Source organism: Mobula hypostoma, chromosome 3 (genome assembly GCF_963921235.1).
Source record: "Mobula hypostoma chromosome 3, sMobHyp1.1, whole genome shotgun sequence".
Classification (NCBI taxonomy): Eukaryota; Metazoa; Chordata; class Chondrichthyes; order Myliobatiformes; family Myliobatidae; genus Mobula; species Mobula hypostoma.
Window position 1 is genome coordinate 2,632,760 of NC_086099.1, and position 25,637 is coordinate 2,658,396.

Sequence of the window (25,637 nt, forward strand, 5' to 3'; positions counted from 1 at the left end):
TCAATGCCCTACCATTTACCATGTATGTCCTATTTTGATTAGTCCTACCAAAACGTAGCACCTCACATTTATCAGCATTAAACCCCATCTGCCATCTTTCAGCCCACTCTTCTAACTGGCCTAAACCTCTCTGCAAGCTTTGTAAACCTTCTTCGTTATCCACAACGCCACCTATCTTAGTATGATCTGCATACTTACTAATCCAATTTACCACCCCATCATCCAGATCATTAATGCATATGACAAGCAACATTGGACCCAATACAGATCCCTGAGGCACACCACTCGTCACCGGCTTCCAATCTGACAAACAGTTATCCACCACTACTCTCTGGCGACTCCCATCCAGCCACTGCTGAATCCATTTCGCTACTTCAATATTAATACCTAACGATTGAATCTTCCTAACTAACCTTCTGTGTGGAACCTTGTCAAAGGCCTAACTGAAGTCCATATAAACAACATTCACTGCTTTACCCTCGTCAACTTTCCTAGTAACCTCTTCAAAAAATTCAGTAAGATTTGTCAAACATGACCTTCCACGCACAAATCCATGTTGACTGTTCCTAATCAGACCCTGTCTCTCTAGATAATTATATATACCATATCTAAGAATACTTCCCATGAATTTACCCACCACTGTCGTCAAACTCACAGGCCGATAATTGCTAGGTTTACTCTTGGAACCCTTTTTAAACAATGGAACAACATGAGCAATACGCCAATCCTCCAGCACCATCCCTGTTTGTAATGACATTTGAAATGTTTCTGTCAGAGCCCCTGCTATTTCCACACTAACTTCCCTCAAGGTCCTAGGGAATATCCTGTAGGACCTGGAGACTTATCCGCTTTTATATTCCTTAAAAGCTCCAGTACTTCCTCTTTTTTAATCATCACAGTTTCCATAACTTCCCTACCTGTTTCCCTTACTTTACACAATTCAATATCCTTCTCTTTAGTGAATACTGAAGAAAAGAAATTGTTCAAAATCTCCCCCATTGCTTGGTTCCACACATAGCTGTCCACTCTGATTCTCTAAGGGACCAATTTTATCCCTCACTATCCTTTTGCTATTAATATAACTGTAGAAACCTTTTGGATTTATTTTCACTGTACTTGTGAAAGCAACCTTGTATCTTCTTTTAGCTTTACTACTTTCTTAAGATTCTTTTTACATTCTTTATATTCCTCGAGCACCTTATTTACTCCATGCTACCTATATTTATTGTAGATATCTCTCTTTTTCCGAACCAAGTTTCCAATATCCCTTGAAAACCATGGCTCTCTCAAACTTTTAACCTTTCCTTTCAACCTAACAGGAACATAAAGATCCTGTATCCTCAAAATTTCACCTTTAAATGCCCTCCATTTCTGTATTACATCCTTCCCATAAAACAAATTGTCCCAATCCACTCCTAAATTCTTTCGCATCTCCTCAAAGTTAGCCTTTCTCCAATCAAAAATCTCAACCCAGGGTCCAGACCTATCGTTCTCCATAATTACACTGAAGCTAATTGTATTGTGATCACTGGACCCAAAGTGCTCCCCAACAAATACCTCCGTCACCTGCCCTGTCTCATTCCCTAACAGGAGATCCAACACTGCCCCTTCTCTAGTTGGTACCTCTATGTATTGCTTCAAAAAACTATCCTGCACACATTTTACAAACTCCAAACCATCCAGCCCTTTTACAGTATGGGCTTCCCAGTCTATGCGTGGAAAATTAAAATCTCCCGCAATCACAACCTTGTGCTTACTACAAATATCTTATCTCCTTACAAATTTGCTCCTCCACTTCTCGCTCCCCATAGGTGGTCTATAATACACCCCTATATGTGTTACTACACCTTTCCCATTCGTCACTTCCACCCAAATAGCTTCCCTAGATGAGCCCTCTAATCTATCCTGCCAAAGCACCGCTGTAATATTTTCTCTGACAAGGAATGCAACACCTCCCACTCTTGTTCCTCTGATTCTATCACACCTGAAGCAACGAAATCCAGGAATACTTAGTTGCCAATCACATCCCTCCTGCAACCATGTTTCACTAATAGCTACCACATCATACTTCCAGGTATCAATCCATGCTGTAAGCTCAGCCACCTTTCTTACAATACTCCTCTTCTCTTACAACCTTTTAGTCTCTGTTTATCACTAACTGTTCAAACAACTTGATTTTCTTTTTCTTCCTTCTCCCCTACATCTGTTCCTACACTCTGGTTCCCCTCCCCCTTTGTATTTGGTTTAAATCCACTGGAGCGTCTCTAGCAACCCTACCTGCAGGAATATTTGTCCCTCTCCAGTTCAGATGTAAACCATCCCACCGGAACAGGTCCCACCTTCCCTGGAAAACTGCCCAATTATCTATAAATCTGAAGCCCTCCCTCCTGCACCATGTCTTCAGCCACGTGTTGATCTGCGCTATCTTACTATTTCTAAACCCGCCTGCACGTGGCACTGGTAGCAATCCTGAGATTGCTATTCTGGAGGTCCTGTCCTTTAACTTGGCGCCTAACTCCCTAAACTCACCTTTCAGGACCTCCTCACTCTCCCTACCCACATCGTTGGTCCCTAAATGGACCACGACATCCGGCTGCTCACCCTCCTTCTTGAGAATACTGAGAACTCCATCCAAGATATCACGGACCTTGGCACCAGGGAGGCAACAGACCCATCCGGGATTCTCGATCTCTTCCACGGAACCTCTTATCTGTCCCCATAACTATCGAATCCCCTATCACTACTGCTTTCCTCTTTTCCCTCCTTCCCTTCTGAGCTGAGGGTCCAGTGTCGGTGCCAGAGATGCGACCACTACAACTTGTCCCTGGTAGGCCGTCCCCACCAACAGCATCCAAAATGATATATTTATTATTGGTGGGAACGACCACAGGGGTGCTCTGCTCATTCTGTCTATTCCCCTTCCCTCTCCTGACAGTCACCCAGCTACCTGTCTCCTGACTCTTAGGGGTGTCTATCTCCCTGTAACTCCTCTCTATTTCTGCCTCTGCCTCACGAATGATCCAAAGTTCATCCAGCTCCAGCTCCAGCTCCAGTTCCCTAACTCGGTTTGTCAGGAGCTGCAGCTGGATGCACCTTTCGCAGGTGTAGTTATCAGGGACGTTTGTGCTTGCCTTGACTTCCCACATCCTGCAAACGGAGCACTCAACTGCCCTAACCGCTGCCTCCATTACCTACTCCTAAGGTAATTAGATTTATTAAAAGAACTTACCCGGCCTTACCTCGCTCGGAGTGAAGCTCGTCCTCAGCCTCTGCTCGCCGAGGCCTCATGAGCCAAAGCCTTCCTACTCTGTCTCCCTCTACTCCGTCGCCTGCAACAACGTCACCCGCTCCGTTAATCTTCTCGCTTTTAAACACTCCCGCTGCCTCAAGGTCCGACTTACACGCGCTTGCGCAGTCGTGCCCCGTTCAACTGCCGAAGAAAATCTTTAATTGTCACATGTATATCAAAACATTGAAATACACAGTGAAATGCATTGTTTGTGTAAATGACCAACACAGTCCGAGGATGTGCTGGGGGCTGCCAACATCCAACTCATCAGAATGCTCTCCATGGTACAGCTGCAGAAATCTGTTTGAGTCTTTGGTAATGTCATGTTAAAAGGCATTTGAACAGGAAGTGTGGATTGGACTGGAGTAAAGTGAGCAGTTTTGTTCTCTGTGGATTGGGTTCACAGTCAGTACGGAAGAGTTATTTACCAATTAGAGATACAGTGTGGTTACAGGCCCTTCCTGTGCCATCCAAATACACCTATGTGAGCAATTAACCTACTGACCCGTCTACTGGAGGAAAGCAGAGCCCCCGGAGGAGACTAACGTAGTTATGAGAAGAATGTACAAACTCCTTGCAGACAGCAGTGGGAAATGGGCCTCTTTCTGCTTCTATGTTGTACTGACAATCCTGTTGTACATTCTATTTATTACAAATTACTGTAAATAGCACCTTCAAATGGAGATGTTGTGTAAACATTTTTACTCATGTATGTGAAGGATGTAAGTAATAAAGTCAATTCAATTTAATCAGAATCAGGTTTATTATCACCAGCATGTGACCTTAAATTTGTTAATTTAGCAGCAGCAGTTCAATGCAATACATAATCTAGCAGAGAGAGAGAAAAAAGTAATATTACACAAAATAAAACATAATAAACAAGTAAATCAAATTATGTATTTTGAATAGAGTTAAAAAATGTGCATTAACAGAAATACTGTATATTCCAAAAGTGAGGTAGTGTCCAAAGCTTCAATGTCCATTTAGGAATCGGATGGCAGAGGGGAAGAAGCTGTTCCTGAATCGCTGAGTGTGTGCCTTCAGGCTTCTGTATCTCCTACCTGATGGTAACAGTGAGAAAAGGGCATGCCCTGGGTGCTGGAGGTCCTTAATAATGGACGCTGCCTTTCTGAGACACCGCTCCCTGAAGATGCCCTGGGTACTTTGTAGGCTAGTCCCCAAGATGGAGCTGACTAGTTTTAAAACCTTCTGCAGCTTCTTTCGGTCCTGTGCAGCAGCCCCTCCCTACCAGACAGTGATGCAGCCTGTCAGAATGTTCTCCACGGTACAACTATAGAATTTTTTGAATGTATTTGTTAACATGCCAAATCTTTTCAAACTCCTAATAAAGTATAGCCGCTGTCTTGCCTTCTTTATAACTACATCAATATGTTGGGTCCAGGTTAGATCCTCAGAGATCTTAACACCGATGAACTTGAAGCTGCTCACTCTCTCCACTTCTGATCCCTCTGTGAGGATTGTTATATGCTCCTTTGTCTTACCCTTCCTGAAGTCCACAATCAGCTCTTTTATCTTACTGACGTTGAGTGCCAGGTTGTTGCTGTGGCACCACTCTACTAGTTGGCATATCTCACTGCTGTACGCCCTCTCGTCACCACCTGAGATTCTCCCAATCGAATTCAATTCGATTGTTAATGGATGCTTTGTTATCGGTGCATTGGGTCACTGAGCCTTTTTCAGTGTTGTGTCACTCTCCCTCAGTTTAACTGATCTTATTGATAGGCAGGATAGCTTCGAGGGGCTGTGCGACCTGTTTCAATTACGTTTTTCTTAGGTCCTTAGGGATGAAAATCAGTCTGAAAGATGTGGTATATTACTATATTGTGAATAGCATGTTCTAATTTCCCGAAGTGGTTATTGCCTGAGATAGGTCTCTTAATCTTGGCATTGGAACCAGAAATATTTGCTGCAGCATTATCATCAAACTGATAAATTCTGAAATTAGAAACATCATGTCAACTACAGTCCCAATTTTAAAGTTCAAAAGAAGGTTCCAAGTAAAATTTACTATCAGAGTACATACATGTCACCACATACAACCCTGAGATGTTTTTTCCTGCAGGCATACTTGGCAGATCTATAGAACAGTAACTTTTAACAGGATCAATGAACAACAAACTGCAAATGTAAATATAAATGAATAGCAATAAATAACAAGTATGAAATAACAGGAAATGAACAAGCATGGAATAACAAGATAGTCTTTAAAGTGAAACCATCGGTTGTGGGGTAGTAACTGTTCTTGAACTTGATTGGGGGGGGGGATTTCGACAAGGATACGTTCCCATTCAATGATATTAAACTGATCAATCTTGGTCACTTGCTTGGCATATGGTTAAAGTACAGAAACATCTGTAATAACTTTAAGACCATTAGTAATTAGAACAAGAATAAACTATTGTATCATGCAAGGGGATTGAATCCTTGCATGCCAGCACCATGTGATAAATGTGTTTCTGTTTTATCACATGGTGCTGGCATCTGCTTTTGGAATGGCAGGTGGTGACCAGTGGGGTACCGCAGGGTTCAGTGCTGGGACCGCAGCTGTTTACAATATACATTAATGATTTAGATGAAGGGATTAAAAGTAACATTAGCAAATTTGCCAATGACACAAAGCTGGGTGGCAGTGTGAAATGTGAGGAGGATGTTATGAGAATGCAGGGTGACTTGGACAGGCTGGGTGAGTGGGTGGATGCATGGCAGATGCAGTTTAGTGTGGATAAATGTGAGGTTATCCACTTTGGTGGTAAGAACAGGAAGGCAGATTATTATCTAAATGGAGTCAAGTTAGGAAAAGGGGAAGCACAACGAGATCTAGATGTTCTTGTTTCTCAGTCACTGAAAGCAAGCATGCAAGTACAGCAGGCAGTGAAAAAAGCTAATGGCATGCTGGCCTTCATAACAAGGGGAATTGAGTATAGGAGCAAAGAGGTCCTTCTGCAGCTGTACAGGGCCCTGGTGAGACCACACCTGGAGTATTGTGTGCTGTTCTGGTCTCCAAATTTGAGGAAGGACATTCTTGGTATTGAGGGAGTGCAGCGTAGATTCACAAGGTTAATTCCCGGGACGGTGGGACTGTCATATGTTGAAAGATTGGAGCAACTGGGCTTGTATACACTGGAATTTAGAAGGATGAGAGGGGATCTGATTGAAACATAAAAGATTATTAAGGGATTGGACACGCTGGAGGCAGGAAGCATGTTCCCGCTGATGGGTGAGTCCAGAACCAAAGGCCACAGTTTAAGAGTAAGGGGTAGGCCATTTAGAACGGAGTTGAGGAAAAAAGTTTTTCACCCAGAGAGTGGTGGATCTGTGAAGGCAGAAGGCAGTGGAGGCCAAGTCTCTGGATGCTATCAAGAAAGAGATGGATAGAGCTCTTAAAGATAGTGCAGTCAAAGGTTATGGGGATAAGGCAGGAACTGGATACTGATTGTGGATGATCAGCCCACGATCACAGTGAATGGTGGTGCTGGCTCGAAGGGCTGAATGGCCTACTCCTGCACCTATTGTGTATTATCAATTTGCTGTAATTGTGGCTGGATTTGCGAGGTGATCTGGGTTAAAATGTGCAACTAGGTTAAAAAAGGCACCCGTACACACAGACAATGAGATGTGTATTGGATTCAAGCTCAGACTGATAAAGTTGACCATCAGAAAAGCCAAGGGAGTTGAGCCACCACCTCTTGATGTTCAACAACATTACTGCTATATGATCTTCCACCACCAATATCCTGGGCATTGTACTAACCCGAAGCCTCGTTCTGCTAGGTGTATCAGAACGGTGACCTTGTGTTTTATAATGGGTGACTCGCCAAAGCCTTTCTTAAGCATGGAGTGTAGTGGAATATTCTCCATTTGCTGAGATGACTAAATTCTGGAAGATTCTGATCATCTAAAGAAACCACCTTGATTATCATACCACCCAATACTCTGAACTTCAGAACCCTTGGCCACCAGCTGCAGACGGCCTTGCAGCACCTTGTAGTCTATTCTATTTCAAAGGCATTACTTAAACATACTCCTGTCCTGGTTGTACACCACTCTAACCTTGAAGTAGATCTCAGTGGTACTGAACCAAAGTCCTGGAATTCATTCTCTCATCTGTATGAACCACAGCAGCTCAAAGCCTCAGCGCTCAGCCACTATATCAATAGACATTAGAATTAGTTTTGTTAGCTATGCCTTGTCCATGGATCAAGAGGAGAGAGAAAAGGTTTTCTTGACAGTTTACCAGAAATTAGAGAATTCAATGTTAACACAATTGGGTTGAACCCAGTGGAACTTCCCTTCTTTATCATTGGTCCGAGCTGCCAGTTTCTTCCGCAGGTCTGTGCAGGTGTCCTGCAATAGACAGACAACAGTGTTGGTCGCAAGGAATGTCTGTCTTGCTATGCTTGCTCTTTTCATTGCCACACTGATTGTCACTCTTCCCCTTGAATGCTTTCCCATGTTAGTTAATTTGTTCATCCTTCCTTCTGCTTTTATTCCCCCAATGCAGGCAAATTGTACTGATGTGGCCAAGGACTCAGACATCAATCTGCCTTTCTACCCCCTGGGTCATACTACTTGTTAATGTTAGGCTTTTGATTGTTCTTAAGCAAGCACTTCCTTAGTTACTAATTCGGAGAAAAAAAAGCACTGTCTTTGTCAGGAACTCTGTTCGCTAGACTGTTCTTGCCAAAGTGGATTGTAGACAATGAGATATTGATGAATTGTTGGTTTGTTTCAGTTTGTAGGAGCTGCCTTGTGAAATATCTCGAAGAGAATAACACCTGCCCTACCTGCAGGATTGTCATTCACCAGAGCCACCCCCTGCAGTACATAGGGTGAGTGTTAACCACACAGCTGTAACTGCTCCAGTGTTAACCATGCAAACAGGAAAACTGCAAAGTGACTTTTTGATTTTTGTTTTGCATTGTGCTTTTTTTGATCATTCCATATGCACAAAATGTGTGAATGTTTGTATACAATTTTTACCAGAAAACAATGATCAATGAATCTCTTCTCAATATAGGTTGAGGTATTTGCACTTGGGAGCAAATCCCTCCCACCCCGCTCCCCTGTTCCAGAGGCTGGAAAACAGACAGGAAGTGCTGAGGATTGAATGCTTCCAAACAATTATATTGTATAAAATAGTCGTCTGTTAAATAAGTGATGAAAGTATAAGTGAATGTTTTCAGCTTTCCTTTGTTAATTGCCTTTAACATCTGTCTGGAACCATAGAAGACTACAGCACAGAAAACAGGCCATTCGGCCCTTCCAGTCTGTGCCGAAACTTCATTCCGCTAGTCGCATTGACCTGCATCCAGTCCATATCCCTCCAGACCTCTCCCATCCATGTACCTATCCAATTTGTTCTTAAAACTTAAGAGTGAGCCCGCATTTACCACGTTAGATGGCAGCTCGTTCCACACTCCCACCACTCTCTGAGTGAAGAAGTTCCCCCTAATGATCTCCCTGAACCTTTCCCCTTTCACCCTAAAGCCATGTCCTCTCGTATTTATCTCTCCTAACCTAAGTGGAAAGAGCCTATTCACATTTACTCTATCTATACCCCTCATGATTTTGTCAACCTCCATCAAATCTCCCCTTATTCTTCAATGCTCCAAGGAATAGAGTCCTAACCTGTTCAATCTTTCCCTGTAACTCAACTCCTGAAGACCCAGCAACATCCTAGTAAATCTTCTCTGCACTCTTTCAATCTTACTAATATCCCTCCTATAGTTAGGTGACCAGAACTGTACACAATACTCCAAATTTGGCCTCACCAATGTCTTATACAACCTCATCATAACATCCCAACTCCTATGCGCAGTACTTTGATTTATGAATGCCAGGATGCCAAAAGCTTTCTTTACAACCCTGTCTACCTGTGACACCACTTTCAGGGAATTGTGTATCTGAACTCCCAGATCTCTTTCTTCCTCGGCACACCTCAGTGCCCTACCATTTACTGTGTATGTATTACCTTGATTTGTCCTTCCAAAATGCAACATCTCACACTTGTCTGCATTAAATTCCATCTGCCATTTTCTGGCCCATTTTTCCAATTGGTCCAGATCCCTCTGCTAGCTTTGAAAGCCTTCCTCACTGTCCACAACACCTCCAGTCTTAGTGTCATCAGGAAACTTGCTGATCCAATTTACCACATTATCATCTAGATCATTGATATAGACAAGAAACAACAATGGTCCCAGCACAGATCCTTGAGGCACACCACGAGTCACAGGCCTCCAGTCTGAGAAGCAATCATCCACTACCACTCTCTGTCTTCTCCCACACAGCCAATTTCTAATCCAGTTTATAACCTCTCCATGGATTCCTAATGTCTGAACCTTCTGAACTAACCTCCCACGTTGGACCTTGTCAGAGGCCTTACTGAAGTCCATGTAGACAACATCCACAGCCTTTCCTTCATCTACTTTCTTGGTAACCTCCTCGATGAACTCTACAAGATTCGTTAAACACGATCTACCACCCACAAAGCCATGCTGACTATCCTTAATCAGCCCTTGGCTGTCCAAATACTTGTAAATCCGATCTCTCAGAACACCTTCCAATAATTTACCTACTACTGATGTCAGGCTCACCAGCCTGTAATTACCTGGTTTACTTTTGGAGCCTTTTTTAAACAACGGAACAACATGAGCTACCCTCCAACCCTCCAGCACCATACCCGTGGCTAAGGGCATTTTAAATATTTCTGCCAGGGCACCTGCAATTTCTACACTAGTCTATCTGAAGGTCCGAGGAAATATCATGTCAGGCCCGGGGGATTTATCTACCTTTATTCGCTGTAAGGCAGCAAACACCTCCTCCTCTTTAATCTCTATATGGTCCATGACACTACTGCTTGTTTCCTTTCCTTCCATATACACTATGCTAGTTTCCTGAGTAAATTTCCTGAGTCTATGATTTTTGATTAATTTTATGTCATTGGGGTCTTTCCAGTTCAATCATTGAAGTAAGATTCTAATTTCTGCAATATCTCTGTTACAACCGGGGCGCCATGATCGTGTCGCGATTAGGACGACACTTTTAGTGTCGGAGTCTGAGATCAGAGTTTAATTACAGCATCCTCTGTTAGAAGGTCTGTACGTTCCTTTCCGTGTGCGCGTGGGTTTCCTCCAGGTGCTCTGGTTTTCTCCCACAGTCCAAAGACCAGTTAGTAGGTTAATTGATCATTGTAAATTGTTGTGTGATTAGAATAAGGTTAAATTGGTGGGTTGCAGGGTGGCCCAGCTCTGTGGTCTGAAATCGTCTGTTTTGTGCTGTAACTCTAAACAAAATAAGTGAACGAGCAGTTTTGCAGTTTAGTGAGACTTTTCTTCTTGACTGAACTTGCTGCACCAGCTACTCTCTGATATGTGGCCATTTCTGAATGGCTGTCCTGATTTCCCCCTTTCATTCGTACCTTGAGCTGGAATTTCAGTCCATAATATCAGCATCTATTGACGATGTTTTGAGCTCCCTTTGTGTGAGTGTGTGTGTGTCTGGGTGAGACTGAGTATGTGTGTCTCTGTGTGTGTCTGTGTATACATGTGTTCAGTGTGAGTGTGTGTGTGTCTGTGTTTGTGTGCATCTGTCTGTGGATTCATGCTCTATGAAAGATGTAGTCATCACAACATGGTGGAGGAACTTCATTCCACAATATCAACAAGTATGGATTGGGACAGGCTGTTTTCTGCTAAAGGTGAACTTGGTAAGTTGGAGGCCTTCAAAAGTGAAATGTTGATAGTACGAAGCTTACGTATGCCTGTTAGAATATAAGATAAATTTAACAGCTGTAGGGAACCTTGGTTCTCAAGAGGTATTGAGGTCCTGGTTAAGAAAAAAATGGAGGTACATGGCAAGGGTAGGTAGGTAGAAACAACTGAGGTTCTTATGGAATATAAGAAATGCAAGAGAGCACTTAAAAAAAAAATCAGGAAGGCGAAAAGAAAACATGAGGTTGCCCTAGCAGCCAAGCTGAAAGAGAATCCTAAGGGATCCTGCAGATATATTAAGAACAAAAGAATTACGAGGGACAAAATTGGTCCACTGGAAGATCAGAATGATAATCCATGCATGGAGCCAAGAGATGGGGGAGATCTTAAATAAATGTTTTGTATCTGTATTTTACTCAGGAAAGGAATACAGACTCTTATATAAATGAGGCAAAGTGGCATCAACTTCATGGTCACTGTACAGTGTACAGAGGAGGAGGTGTTTGCTGTCTTGAGGAAAATTAGGACAGATAAATCCCCAGGGCCTGACAAGGTGTTCCCTCAGATCCTGCAGGAAGCAAGTGCAGAGATTGCTGCGACCCTAGCAGAGATATTTAAATTATCCTTAGTGACATGAGGTTCCAGAGGATAGGAGGAGAGCCGATGATGTTCTGCTAATTAAGAAAGGCTCTAAAAATAAACTAGAAAATTATGGGCTGGTGAGCTTGGGATCCGTAGTAGGAAAATTATTGTAAGGCTTTCTAAGGGACTTGATATGATTATTTGGATCGACATAGACTGATTAAGGATAGTCAGCATAGCTTCGTGCATGGTCAGTCGTGTCTCGGCAATCGTAAGAGTTTTTTGAGGAAGTTACTAGGAAAGTGGATGAAGGCAAAGCAGTGGATGTTGTCTGCACAAACTTTAGTACGGTCTTTGACAAGGTCCCACATGGGAGATGGATCAAGCAGGTTCATCACTCGACATTCAAGATGAGGTAGTAAATTTGATTAGCCATTGACCTTGTGGGAGAAGCCAGAGTGCAGTTGTAGATGCTTGCCTCTCGTTAGAGGCCTATGACTGGTGGAGTGCCTCAAGGATCAGCGCTGGGTCCTTTGTCGTTTGTCACCTACATCAATCCTCTGAATTAACTGGATCAACAGATTTGCAGATGACACCAAGATTGGGCTATAGTGGACAGTGAGGAAGACTAACATGGCTTGAAGCGAGATGTGGACCAGCTAGGAAATAGACTGAAAAATGGCAGGTCGAATTTAATGCAGACAATTGCAAGGTTTTGCACTTTGGTAGGACACAAAGTAGGTCTTACACAGTGAACAGCAGGGCACTGGGGAGTGTGGTAGAACAAAGGGATCTGGGAGTACGGGTCCATAAGTCATTGAAAGAGGTGTCACAGGTGGATAGGGTCATAAGGAAAGCTTTTGGCATATCGGCCTTTATAAGTTAAAGTATTGAGTAAAGGAGATGGGATGTTATGTTGAAGTTGTATAAGACAATGGTGAGGCTTACTTTGGAGTTTTGTGTGTAGTTTTGGTCACCAACCTGCAGGAAAGATGTAAACAAGTTTGAAAGAATACAGAGAAAATTTGTAAAGATCTTACTGGGTCTGGAGGACCTGAGTTTTAAGGAAAGATTGAATAGGTATTTCTTGTGATGTAGAAGATTGAGAGGAGTCTTGATAGAGGTATAAAAAATTATGAGGGGTATAAACAGGGTAAATACAAGCAGTCTTTTTCTAATGAGATTGGCTTGAACTACATCTGGAGATCATGGGTTAGGGGTAAAAGAGTGAAAAGTTTAAGAGGAACATGAGGGGAATCTTCTTCACTTAGAGGGTTGTGAGAGTGTGAAATGAACTGACAGCTCAAGTGGTGCATACAACATTGATTTTAACATTCAAGAGAACGTTGGATGGGTACCTGGGTGGTAGGGATTTGGAGGGCCATGGTCCCAGTGCAGGTTGACAAATAGCCACAAAGCTGGCTGACAGGAAGCACGTGGCAGCTGGAGGACTCTCATGACCTCAGCGCCACAGAGAGAGGAGTAAGCGTTGTGGAAGCACGAGCAGAATGGGCCTGATCCTCGCCTTTGGTCCTGGCACCCTGCCTTTTCAGTCAACCTGGGCTGTGTTTAAATCATCCAAACACCAGGTTGTCCCTCACAATAGGACCTGGGTCCTGCAGCAACAATGCACTCTGGGCCTGTGGCCTGCCACCCAACCTAAGGCCTTTCTCGTCTTGACTTTTCCAAATCGGCTCGGTACTTAGATTGATCCAACCTTGCTGCCAGTTTAGGCGGATGGCTCCAAAACTCCTCCACACTGACTCCGCTCCGATTCGCTCAGCCTGTCTTGACCGTGCCTCGACCTCACTCGAATAGACCATGCTCCAAACTTGTATCACATGTGCATGGCCTAACCCTCGAGTCAGCCTTGCCTTCGCTTGCCACTTCATTGTTTGTGGTGATAGTTTACCACAGGAAACGTGTTATTAATAAAGTATTTAGTTGTACTTCTTACCTTCTGAGCTACTAGTAATCTGTTGCTCAACGTCAGTAGTGCCATCTTAAACCATGCCAGAAATCGTCCTTTACCAAAACAGAGAGGCTGAACTGAACTAGCTGGCAATTCTGTAGGGAAAAGCTGGCTATCAGCTGTTTATGGTTCAGTTTCCTTTGGACGTTCGTGCATGCTTGGCTGAATGCAGCATTACAAATATGAATGGTACATCTGAGCTCTGGTGTGCCGCTGGACCAACACTGAGCCCAGTGGTGGAGTGTTGACGTGTTGGCGAGACCATAAATATAGGAATAGAATTAGGCTATTTGGCCAACGAGTTTGCTCTGCTATTACATCATGGCTAATTTATTCCTTTCAAACCCATTCTCCTGCCTTCTCCCCCTATCATTTCGTACCCTGATTAATCAAGAACCTATCAACCTCAGCCTTAAAGAGTTACTGGGAAGTAGTCACCCCTAAGTTGTAGGAGGCGAGTGGCTGGAGAAATGGAAATGTGAATAGGCAGTTAGCGCAGAGCACCCCTGGGGCCATTCCCCTCAATAATATGTATACCACTTTGGATACTGTTGTGGGAGATGACCAACTAGGGGAATGCCAAGGAAACCAGGTTACTGGCACTGAGCACGTGTCCGTGCTGCAGAAGGTAAAGAGGGAGAAGAGGGGAGCAGTAGTGATGGGGGACTCAACAGTCAGGGGAACAAACAGGAGATTCTGTGGATGTGAGCGGACTCCTGAATGGTATGTTGCTTCCCCGTTACCAGGGTCAGGGACATCTCGGGTCACGTGCACAGCATTTTAGAGAGACAGGGAGAGCAGCCAGATGTCTTGGTACTTATTGGTACCGATGACGTAGGAAGAAAAAGCATTGCGGTCCTGAAGAGGGAATTTAGAGAGCTTGGCAGAAAACTGAGAAGCAGAATCTCCAGGATAATAATTTTTGGATTGCTACCTGTGCCGTGTGCCAGTGAGGGTAGAAACAGGATGATTCATCAAATTAACGTGTGGCTGAGAAGCTGGTGCAGGGGACAGGGCTTCGGGTTCTTGGATGATTGGGATCTCTTCTGGGGCAGGTATGACCTGTTCAAAAGTGACGGGTTGCACCTGAACCCAAGGGGAACCAATATTCTCGTGGACAGGTTTGTTAGAGCTGTTGGGGAGGATTTAGGCTAATTTGGTGGCCGTGGGGGGGGGAGTGGGATCCGAAATGAAGGGACTCAGGATAGGACAGATGATAAAAAAAAAAGAAGCAAAGTTAGCGTGCATTCAGACTGTCAGGAAGGGCAGGCAGATGATAGGACAAAATTGTAGCCAGCAGGGTGAGTATCAGTGCATTAGGGACACAGAATCAGAAAGGGTAGCAAATACAGTTCTTGAAGTATTATATCTCAATGCATGGAGTATAAGAAATAAGGTGGATGATCTTGTTGCACTATTACAGATTGTCAAGTATGATGCTGTGGGCATCACTGAATCATGGCTGAAGGATGGTTGTAGTTGGGAGCTGAATGTCCAAGGTTACACATTGTATCTGAGGGACAGGAAGGTAGACAGAGGGGGTGGTGTGGCTCTGCTGGTAAAGAATGGCATCAAATCTGTAGAAAGATGTGACATAGGATTGGAAGATGTTGAATCCTTGTGGGTTGAGTTAAGAAACTGTAAGGGTAAAAGGTTCCTAATGCAGTTATATACAGGCCTCCCAACAGTAGCTGGGATGTGGACTACAGATTACAACAGAATGTAGAAAAGGTGTGTCAAAAGGGGAATGCTGTGATGGTCATGGGAGATTTTAACGTGGAGGTCGACTGGGAAAATCAAGTTGGTAATAGATCTCAAGAAAGTGAGTTTGTTGAATGCCTACAAGATGGCTTTTTAGAGCAGTTTGTCATTGAGCCAACGAAGAGATCAGCTGTACTGGATTGGGTGTTGTATAATGAACCGGAGGTGATTAGGGAGCTTAAAGTAAAAGAACACTTCGGAACCAGTGATCACAATATGATTGTGTTCAATTTGAAATTTGATAGGGAGAAAGTAAAGTCTATCGTACCAGTACTTCAATGGAGTAAAGGAAATTACAGTGGTATGATAGAGGAGTTGGCCAGAGTAAATTGGAAGGAGATGCTGGCAGGGATGACAGCAGAGCAGCAGTGGCTTGAGTTTCTGGGAAAAATAAGGAAGGTGCAAAACAACACAAACAAAATGCTGGGGGAGCTCAGCATCTACGAAGGTGCAGGATAGATGTATTCTAAAAATGAAGTAATACTCAAATAGTGAAATAGTACAACCGTGGTTGACAAGGGAAGTCAAACCTATTGTAAAAGCAAACGAGGGGGCATACAACAAAGCAAAAATTAACGGGAGGAGAGAGAATTGGGTAACTTTTAAGCAATGAAAAGAATCATCAGAAGGGAAAAGATGAAATGTGAAAGCAAGCTAGCAAACAATATTACCTACTACTACTACGTCGACTCAGGCCTAGGGGGCCAGCGTCAGGCATGATGACGGACTCTCCGCTTCTCCCTCTCCCTCATCAGTGTGTTCAGTTCATCTACAATATTAAAGTGGATAGTAAAAGCTTTTTCAAGTATGTAAAAATTAAAAGCGAGACAAAAGTGGATGTAGAACCACGAGAAAATAAGGCAGGAGAAATAATAACGGGGGACAAGGAGATGGCTGATGAATTAAATGAGTTTTTTGTATCAGTCTCCACTGTGGACAACATTAGTATTATGTGAAGGAAGAGAAGTGGGTGCAGTTACTGTTACAAGAGAGAAGGTGCTCAAAAAGCTGAAAGACCTAAGGGTTCATAAGTCACCTGGACCAGATGAACTGCACCCTAGGGTTCTGAAAGAGGTAGCGTTAGAGAATGTTAGAGAATTAGCAATGATCTATCAAAAAATCATTGGACTCTGGCATGGTGCCAGAGGACTGTAAAATTGCAAATGCCACCCCACTTTTTAAGAAAGGAGGAAGGCAACAGAAAGGAAATTATAGACCAGTTAGCCTGAGTGGTTGGGAAGATGTTAAGAGTCACTTGTTAAGGATGAGGTTATAGAGTACTTGGTGACACAGGATGGGTTAGTAAATTTGCTGATGACACAAAGGTTGGGGGTGTTGTGGATAGTGTGGAGGGCTGTCAGAGATTACAATGGGATATTGATAGGATGCAAAACTGGGCTGAGAAGTGGCAGATGGAGTTCAACCCAGATAAGTGTGAAGTGGTTCATTTTGGTAGGTCAAATATGATGACAGAATATATTATTAACGGTAAGACTCTTGGCAATGTGGAGGATCAGAGGGATCTTGGGGTCTGAGTCCATAGGACGCTCAAAGCTGTTACGCAGGTTGACTCTGTGGTTAAGCAGGCATATGGTGCATTGGCCTTCATCAATCATGGGATTAAGTTTAAGAGCCGAGAGGTAATGTGGCAACTATATAGGACCCTGGTCAGACCCCACTTGGAGTACTGTACTCAGTTCTGGTCGCCTCACTACAGGAAGGACGTGGAAACCACAGAAAGGGTGCAGAGGAGATATACAAGGATGTTGCCTGATTTGGGGAGCATGCCTTATGAGAATAGATTGAGTGAACTTGGCCTTTTCTTCTTGGAGTGATGGAGGATGAGAGGTGACCTGATAGAGGTGTATAAGATGATGGTAGGCATTGATCGTGTGAATAGCCAGAGACTGTTCCCCAGGGCTGAAATGGCTAGCACGAGAGGGCACAGTTTTAAGGTGCTTGGAAGTAGGTACACAGGAGATGTCAGGGATAAGTCTTTTTACGCAGAGAGTGGTGAGTGCGTGGAATGGGCTGCTGGCGGTGGTGGTGGTGGTGGATACGATAAGGTCTTTTAAGAGACTCCTGGATGGCTACAATGGAGCTTAGAAAAATAGAGGGCTATGTGTAAAGCCCAGGTAGTTCTAAGGTAGGGACATGCTCAGCACAGCTTTGTGGGCTGAAGGGCCTGTATTATGCTGTATATTTTTCTGTGTTTCTAGGACAAAATAGGGCAAAGTCAATAAGACCATAAGACAAAGGAGCAGAAGTCGGCAATTCAGCCCGTTGAGTTTGCTCTGCCATTTTATCATGAGCTGATCCATTCTCTCATTTAGTCCCACTCCCCCGCTTTAACACCATAACCTTTGATGCCCTGGCTACTCAGATACATATCAATCTCTGCCTTAAATACACCCAATGACTTGGCCTCCACTGCCACCCGTGCAAGCAAATTCCATAGATTCACCACCCTCTGGCTAAAAAAATTTCTTCGCATCTCTGTTCTGAATGGGCGCCCTTCAGTCCTTAAGTCATGCCCTCTCGTACTGGACTCCCCCATCATGGGAAACAACTTTGCCACATCCACTCTGTCCATGCCTTTCAACATTCGAAATGTTTCTGTGAGGTCTCCCCTCATTCTTCTAAACTCCAAGGAATACAGTCCAAGAGCAGACAAATGTTCCTCATATTTTAACCCTGTCATTCCCGGAATCATTCTAGTGAATCTTCTCTGTACCCTCTCCAACATCAGCGCATCCTTTCTTAAATAAGGAGACCAAAACTGCCCACAGTACTCCAAGTGAGGTCTCACCAGTGCCTTATAGAGCCTCAACATCACATCCCTGTTCCTATACTCTATTCCTCTAGAAATGAATGCCAACATTGCATTCGCCTTCTTCACCACTGACTCAACCTGGAGGTTAACCTTTTAAGGGTATCCTGTATGAGGACTCCCAAGTCCCGTTGCATCTCAGAACTTTGAATTCTCTCCCCATTTAAATAATAGTCTGCCCGTTTATTTCTTCTGCCAAAGTGCATAACCATACACTTTCCAACATTGTATTTCATTTGCCACTTTTTTGCCCATTCTTCCAATCTATCCAAGTCTCTCTGCAGACTCTCTGTTTCCTCAGCACTACCGGCCCCTCCATCTATATTCGTATCATCAGCAAACTTAGCCACAAAGCCATCTATTCCATAATCCAAACTGTTGATGTACATCGTTTATGAAAAAGTCGTTTTTTTTTAAACACTGCTTGGGGAGAAGGGTCTGCACTGCGCAGGTGCGTGACGTAGCGCGCCAAGGTTTAAAAAGAGAAATTTTCAACGGTTCTTGTTTCAGTCGAAGCAAGCAGCTGAGAAGGAGTGAAGAAATCGGGTAGAAAAAGTCGTTTTTTTTAAAACACTGCTCGGGGAGAAGGGTCTGCACTGCGCAGGTGCGAGACGTAGCGCGCCAAGGTTTAAAAAGCAGACCACCATATACAGCGGCCATCGTCAGAGTGGACTGAGTCAGAGTGGGACGGCTTTGGCTCAAACAGGCTTCGGCGAGAACAGGTAGAGGCCAGGGTAGGTTCCGGTAAGCTTTTTTTTGTTCAGATTGTCTAGCGTAGAGAGAATGCCAGGCAGGATGTTGGAATGCTCCTCTTGCAGGATGTGGGAAGTCAGGGAGCCCTCCTGTGTCCCTGACAACGACACCTGCAAGAAGTGCATCCAGCTGCAGCTCCTGACAAACCGTGTTAGGGAACTGGAGCAGGAGCTGGATGACCTGCGAATCATTCGGGAGAATGAGGAGATTATAGATCGTAGCTACAGGGAGGTAGTTACGCCAAAGGAGCAGAGGACAGGAAATTGGGTCACTGTCAGGCGAGGGAAGAGGAAAGGGCAGACAGAGCAGGGTTCCCCTGTGGCCATTCCCCTCAACAAGTATACCGCATTGGATACTGTTGGGGGGGGATGACTTACCTGGGACAAGCTGCAGTAGCCGGATCTCTGGCACTGAGTCTGGCTCTGCAGTGCAGAAGGGAGGGGGGAGAAAGAGGAGAGCGGTAGTGATAGGGTACTCGATAGTTAGAGGTACAGACAGGAGGTTCTGTGGTTGTGACAGAGAATCCAGGATGGTTTGTTGCCTCCCAGGTGCCAGGGTCAAAGATGTTTCTGATCGATTGCATGACATTCTGAAGTGGGAGGGTGACCAGCCAGATGTCGTGGTGCACATTGGTACCAATGACATAGCAAGGAAGAGTGAGGAGGTCCTGGACAGTGAGTATAGAGAGCTTGGTAGGAAGTTGAAAAGCAGGACCTCAAGGGTGGTAATCTCAGGATTGCTACCTGTGCTAGGTGCCAGTGAGGGTAGGAATAGGATGCTCTGGAGGAGGAACAAGTGGCTGAGGAACTGGTGTAGGGGGCAGGGTTTCAGATTTCAGGATCATTGGGACCTCTTCTGGGGCAGGTGGGACCTGTACAAGAGAGACGGGTTACACTTGAACCACAGGGGGACCAATATCCTTTCAGGGAGGTTTGTTAGTGCTATTGGGGAGGCTTTAAACTAGATTTGCAGGGGGATGGGAACCAGAGTGCCAGAGCTGACAGTGTGGCTGGGGTGAAAATAAATGATGTTGAAAGTTTAAGCAAATCGCTGATAGAAAGGTTGTGAGTGGTGGTAAAAATCTTCTGAGGTGTATATATTTCAATGCTAGGAGTATTGCGTGGAAGGCGGATGAGTTGAGGGTGTGGATTGACACGTGGAATTGTGATGTTGTAGCGATTAGTGAAACTTGCCTACAGGAGGGGCAGGACTGGCAGCTTAATATTCCAGGGTTCCGATGTTTCAGATGTGATCGAGGCAGAGGAATGAAAGGTGGGGGAGTAGCATTGCTTGTTAGGGAAAATATTACAGCAGTGCTCAGGCAGGACAGATTAGAGGGCTTGTCTACTGAGTCCTTATGGGTGGAGCTGCGAAACAGGAGAGGTATGGCCACATTAGTGGGATTGTATTACAGACCACCCAATAGTCAACGAGACTTGGAAGAGCAAATCTGCAGAGAGATAGCAGGCAACTGCAGGAAACATAAAGTTGTGGTGGTAGGGGATTTTAATTTTCCATACATTGATTGGGACTCCCGTACTGTTAGGGGTCTAGATGGTTTAGAGTTTGTAAAATGTGTTCAGGAAAGTTTTCTGAATCAGTATATAGAGGGACCAACTAGAGGGGATGCAATATTGGATCTCCTGTTAGATAACGAATTAGGGCAAGTGACAGAAGTCTGTGCAGGGGAGCACTTTGGTTCCAGTGATCATAACACCATTAGTTTCAATTTGATCATGGACAAGGATAGATCTGGTCCTAGGGTTGAGGTTCTGAACTGGAAGAAGGCCAAATTTGAAGAAATGAGAAAGGATCTAAAAAGCGTGGATTGGGACAGGTTGTTCTCTGGCAAAGATGTGATTGGTAGGTGGGAAGCCTTCAAAGGGGAAATTTTGAGAGGGAAGAGTTTGTATGTTCCTGTCAGGATTAAAGGCAAATTGAATAGGAATGAGGAACCTTGGTTCTCAAGGGATATTGCAACTCTGATAAAGAAGAAGAGGGAGTTGTATGAAATGTATAGGAAACAGGGGGTAAATCAGGTGCTTGAGGAGTATAAGAAGTGCAAGAAAATACTTAAGAAAGAAATCAGGAGGGCTAAAAGAAGACATGAGGTTGCCTTGGCAGTCAAAATGAAGGATAATCCAAAGAGCTTTTACAAGTATATTAAGAGCAAAAGGATTGTAAGGGATAAAATTGGTCCTCTTGAAGATCAGAGTGGTCGGCTATGTGCGGAACCAAAGGAAATGGGGGAGATCTTAAATAGGTTTTTTGCGTCTATATTTACTAAGGAAGCTGGCATGAAATCTGTGGAATTGAGGGAATCAAGTAGTGAGACCATGGAAACTGTACAGATTGAAAAGGAGGAGGTGCTTGCTGTCTTGAGGAAAATTAAAGTGGATAAATTCCCGGGACCTGACAGAGTGTTGCCTCGGACCTTGAAGGAGACTAGTGTTGAAATTGCGGGGGCCCTGGCAGAAATATTTAAAATGTCGCTGTCTATGGGTGAAGTGCCGGAGGATTGGAGAGTGGCTCATGTTGTTCTGTTGTTTAAAAAAGGATCGAAAAGTAATCCAGGAAATTATAGGCCGGTGAGTTTAATGTCAGTAGTAGGTAAGTTATTGGAGGGAGTACTAAGGGACAGAATCTACAAGCATTTGGATAGACAGGGGCTTATTAGGGAGAGTCAACATGGCTTTGTGCATGGTAGGTCATGTTTGACCAATCTGTTGCAGTTTTTCGAGGAGGTTACCAGGAAAGTGGATGAAGGGAAGGCAGTGGATATTGTTTACATGGACTTGAGTAAGGCCTTTGACAAGGTCCCGCATAGGAGGTTAGTTAGGAAAATTCAGTCGCTAGGTATACATGGAGAGGTGGTAAATTGGATTAGACATTGGCTCGATGGAAGAAGCCAGAGAGTGGTGGTAGAGAATTGCTTCTCTGAGTGGAGGCCTGTGACTAGTGGTGTGCCACAGGGATCAGTGCTGGGTCCATTGTTATTTGTCATCTATATCAATGATCTGGATGATAATGTGGTAAATTGGATCAGCAAGTTTGCTGATGATACAAAGATTGGAGGTGTAGTAGACAGTGAGGAAGGTTTTCAGAGCCTGCAGAGGGACTTGGACCAGCTGGAAAAATGGGCTGAAAAATGGCAGATGGAGTTTAATACTGACAAGTGTGAGGTATTGCACGTTGGAAGGACAAACCAAGGTAGAACATACAGGGTTAATGGTAAGGCACTGAGGAGTGCGGTGGAACAGAGGGATCTGGGAATACAGAGCGTAAAAAGAAGCGGCCCCAACACGGATCCCTGTGGAACACCGCTGGTAACCTGTAGCCAACCAGAACAGGATCCCTTTATTCCCACTCTCCGTTTCCTGCCAATCAGCCAACGCTCTATCCACGTATGTAACTTTCCCGTAATTCCATGGGCTCTTATCTTGTTAAGTCGCCTCATGGGTGGCACCTTGTCAAAGGCCTTCTGAAAATCCAAATATACAACATCCACTCCATCTCCCTGGTCTAGCCTACTTGTAATTTCCTCAAAAAATTGTAATAGGTTTGTCAGGCAGGATTTTCCTTTAAGGAATCCATGCTGAGTTCTGCCTATCTTGTCATATGCCTCAGGTACTCCGTAACCTCATCCTTGACAATCGACTCCAACAACTCCCCAACCACCAATGTCAAGCTAACAGGTCTATAATTTCCTTTTTGTTTCCTTGCCCCCTTCTTAAATAGCGGAGTGACATTTGCAATCTGACCTTCATAACAAGGGGAATTGAGTATAAGAGCAAAGAGGTCCTTCTGCAGCTGTACAGGGCCCTGGTGAGACCACACCTGGAGTACTGTGTGAAGTTTTGGTCTCCAAATTTGAGGAAAGACATTCTTGCTATTGAGGGAGTGCAGCGTAGGTTCACAAGATTAATTCCTGGGATAGTGGGACTGTCATATGTCGAAAGATTGGAGCGACTGGGCTTGTATACTCTGGAATTTAGAAGGCTGAGAGAGGATCTTATTGAAACACATTAGCTTATTAAGGGATTGGACACGCTGGAGGCAGGAAGCATGTTCCCACTGATGGGTGAGTCCAGAACCAGAGGCCACAGTTTAAGAGTAAGGGGTAGGCCATTTAGAACGGAGTTGAGGAAAAACAACTTCACCCAGAGAGTGGTGGATATATGGAATGCTCTGCCCCAGAAGGCTGTGGAGGCCAAGTCTCTGGATGCTTTCAAGAAAGAGATGGATAGGGCTCTTAAAGATAGCGGAACCAAAGGTTATGGGGATGAGGCAGGAACTGGATACTGATTGTGGATGATCAGCCATGATCACAGTGAATGGCCGTGCTGGCTTGAAGGGCTGAATGGCCTACTCCTGCACCTATTGTCTATTGTCTATCTTCCAGTCCTCTGGAACCATGCCAGAATCTATCGACTTTTGAAAGATCTTCGCTAATGCCTCCGCAATCTCCACAGCTACTTCCTTCAGAACACGAGGGTGCATTCCATCTGGTCCGGGAGATTTATCTACCTTTAGACTATTCAGCTTCCTGAGTACTTTCTCTGTCGTAATTGTGACTGTGCACACTTCTCTTCCCTGCCACCCTTGAGTGTCCGGTATACTGTTGATGTCTTCCTCAGTGAAGACTGATGCATAATACTCGTTCAGTTCCTCCGCCATTTCCTTATCTCCCATTGCAATTTCTCCAGCATCATTTTCTATTGTTCCTATATCTACTTTCACCTGTCTTTTACTCTTTATATACTTGAAAATGCTTTTAGTATCCTCTTTGATATTATTTGCTAGCTTCCTTTCATAGTTAATCTTTTCCCTCTTAATGACTTTCTTAGTTTCCTTTTGTAAGTTTTTAAAATCTTCCCAATCTTCTGTCTTCCCACTAATTTTTGCTTCCTTGTATGCCCTCTCCTTTGCTTTAACTTTGGCTTTGACTTCACGTGTCAGCCATGGTTGCATCCTTTTTCCATTCGAAAATTTCTTCTTTTTTGAAATATACCTGTCTTGCACATTCCTCATTTCTCGCATAGACTCCAGCCACTGCTGCTCTGCCGTCCTTCCCGCTAGTGTCCCTTTTCAGTCAACTTTGGCCAGTGCCTATCTCATGCCACTATAATTTCCTTTACTCCACTGAAATACCCACACATCAGATTTTGGCTTCAAATTTCACAGTGAACTCAATCATGTTATGATCACTGCCTCCTAGGGGTTCCGTCACCTCAATCTCTCTAATCACCTCTGGTTCATTACACAATACCCAATCCAGTACAGCCGATCCCCTAGTGGGCTGAACAACAAGCTGTTCTAAAAAGCCATCTCGCAGACGTTCTACAAATTCTCTCTCTTGAGATCCAGTGCCGGCCTGATTTTCCCAATCTACTCGCACGTTAAAATCCCGCACAATTATCATAACACTGCCCTTCTGACAAGCCTTTTCTATTTCCAGTTGTAATTTGTAGTCCACATCACTGCAGCTGTTTGGAGGCCTGTATATAACTGCCATCAGGGTCCTTTTACCCCTGCGATTTCTTAGCTCAATCCATAAAGATTCTGCACCTTCCAATCCTAAGTCACCTCTTTCTAATGATTTAATATCATTTCTTACCAATAAAGCCACGCCTCCCCCTCTGCCTACCTTCCTATCCTTCCGATACACCGTGTATCCTTGGACGTTCAGCTCCCAGAGACATGCATCCTTTAGCCACGTCTCAGTGATGGCCACAATATCATAGCTGCCAAACTGTAGCTGTACGACAAGATCATCCACCTTATTCCTTATACTACGTGCATTTAAATATAACACCAGTATTTGGTACTTTTTGTTTTGATTTCACTGCAACTTTATTGCACTGCAACTCATCCCAATGGCTACAAATTTACCCCATCACCTGCCTATCTTTCCTGACATCTTTACTGCTCATTATCTTAGATTTATTTCTGTTTCTCCCTTCCTTTCTGCTCCTCTTCTTCACTGTGGAAGATACTGGAGGTATGGTGGAAGTTCCCGTTGTCAGGGGGCATGAAGTGTGTGAAGTTACCATAACTGAGAGAAGGTTCTTGCAAAACTGAAAGGTTTGAAGGGAGATAAGTCATTTGGACCAGATGGTGTACACCCCAGAGTTTTGAAGGAGATAGCTGAAGAAATTTTGGAGGCATTAGTAATGATCTTTCAAGAATCACTAGCTTCTGGAATGGTTCTGGAAGACTGGAAAGTTGCAAATGTCACTGTACTCTTGAAGAAGGGAGAGAGGCAGAAAGAAGGAAACTTAGGCCACTTAGTCTGACGCCAGTGGTTGGGAAGATGTTGGAGTTGATTATTAAGAATGAGGTCTCAGGGTACTTGGAGGCACATGATAAAATAGGCTGTAGTCATCATGGATTCCTCAAGTGAAAATCTTACCTCACTAATCTGTTGAAATCTGAAGAGGTAACAAACAGGAGAGACAAACGAGAGTTGGTTGATGTTGTGAACTTGGATTTTCCAAAGGTCTTTGACAAGGTGCCACACGTGAAGCTGTTTAACAAGCTATGAGCCCATGGTATTACAGGAAAGATTCTAGTATGGATAAAGCAGTGGCTGATTGGTAAGAAGTAGAGTGGGAATATAGGAAGCCTTTTCTGGTTGGCTGGCAGTGACTTGTGGTGTTTCACAGGTGTCTATATTAGAAGCGATTCTTTTTACATTTTCAGTGATTTGGGTGATGGAAT

At 44.1% G+C, this 25,637-nt stretch overlaps 1 protein-coding gene across 2 annotated transcripts in view; it reads left to right on the forward strand.

Annotated features, from left to right (window-relative positions):
- The window catches only part of LOC134343816 (polycomb group RING finger protein 3), a 117,238-nt gene that overhangs the window by 18,028 nt on the left and 73,573 nt on the right, over nt 1–25,637 (forward strand). For both annotated transcript variants that reach the window (XM_063042565.1, XM_063042566.1), the window contains exon 2: nt 8,043–8,139. In XM_063042565.1, the coding sequence (XP_062898635.1) occupies nt 8,043–8,139 (97 nt within the window). The remainder of the gene's footprint in view (nt 1–8,042; nt 8,140–25,637) is intronic.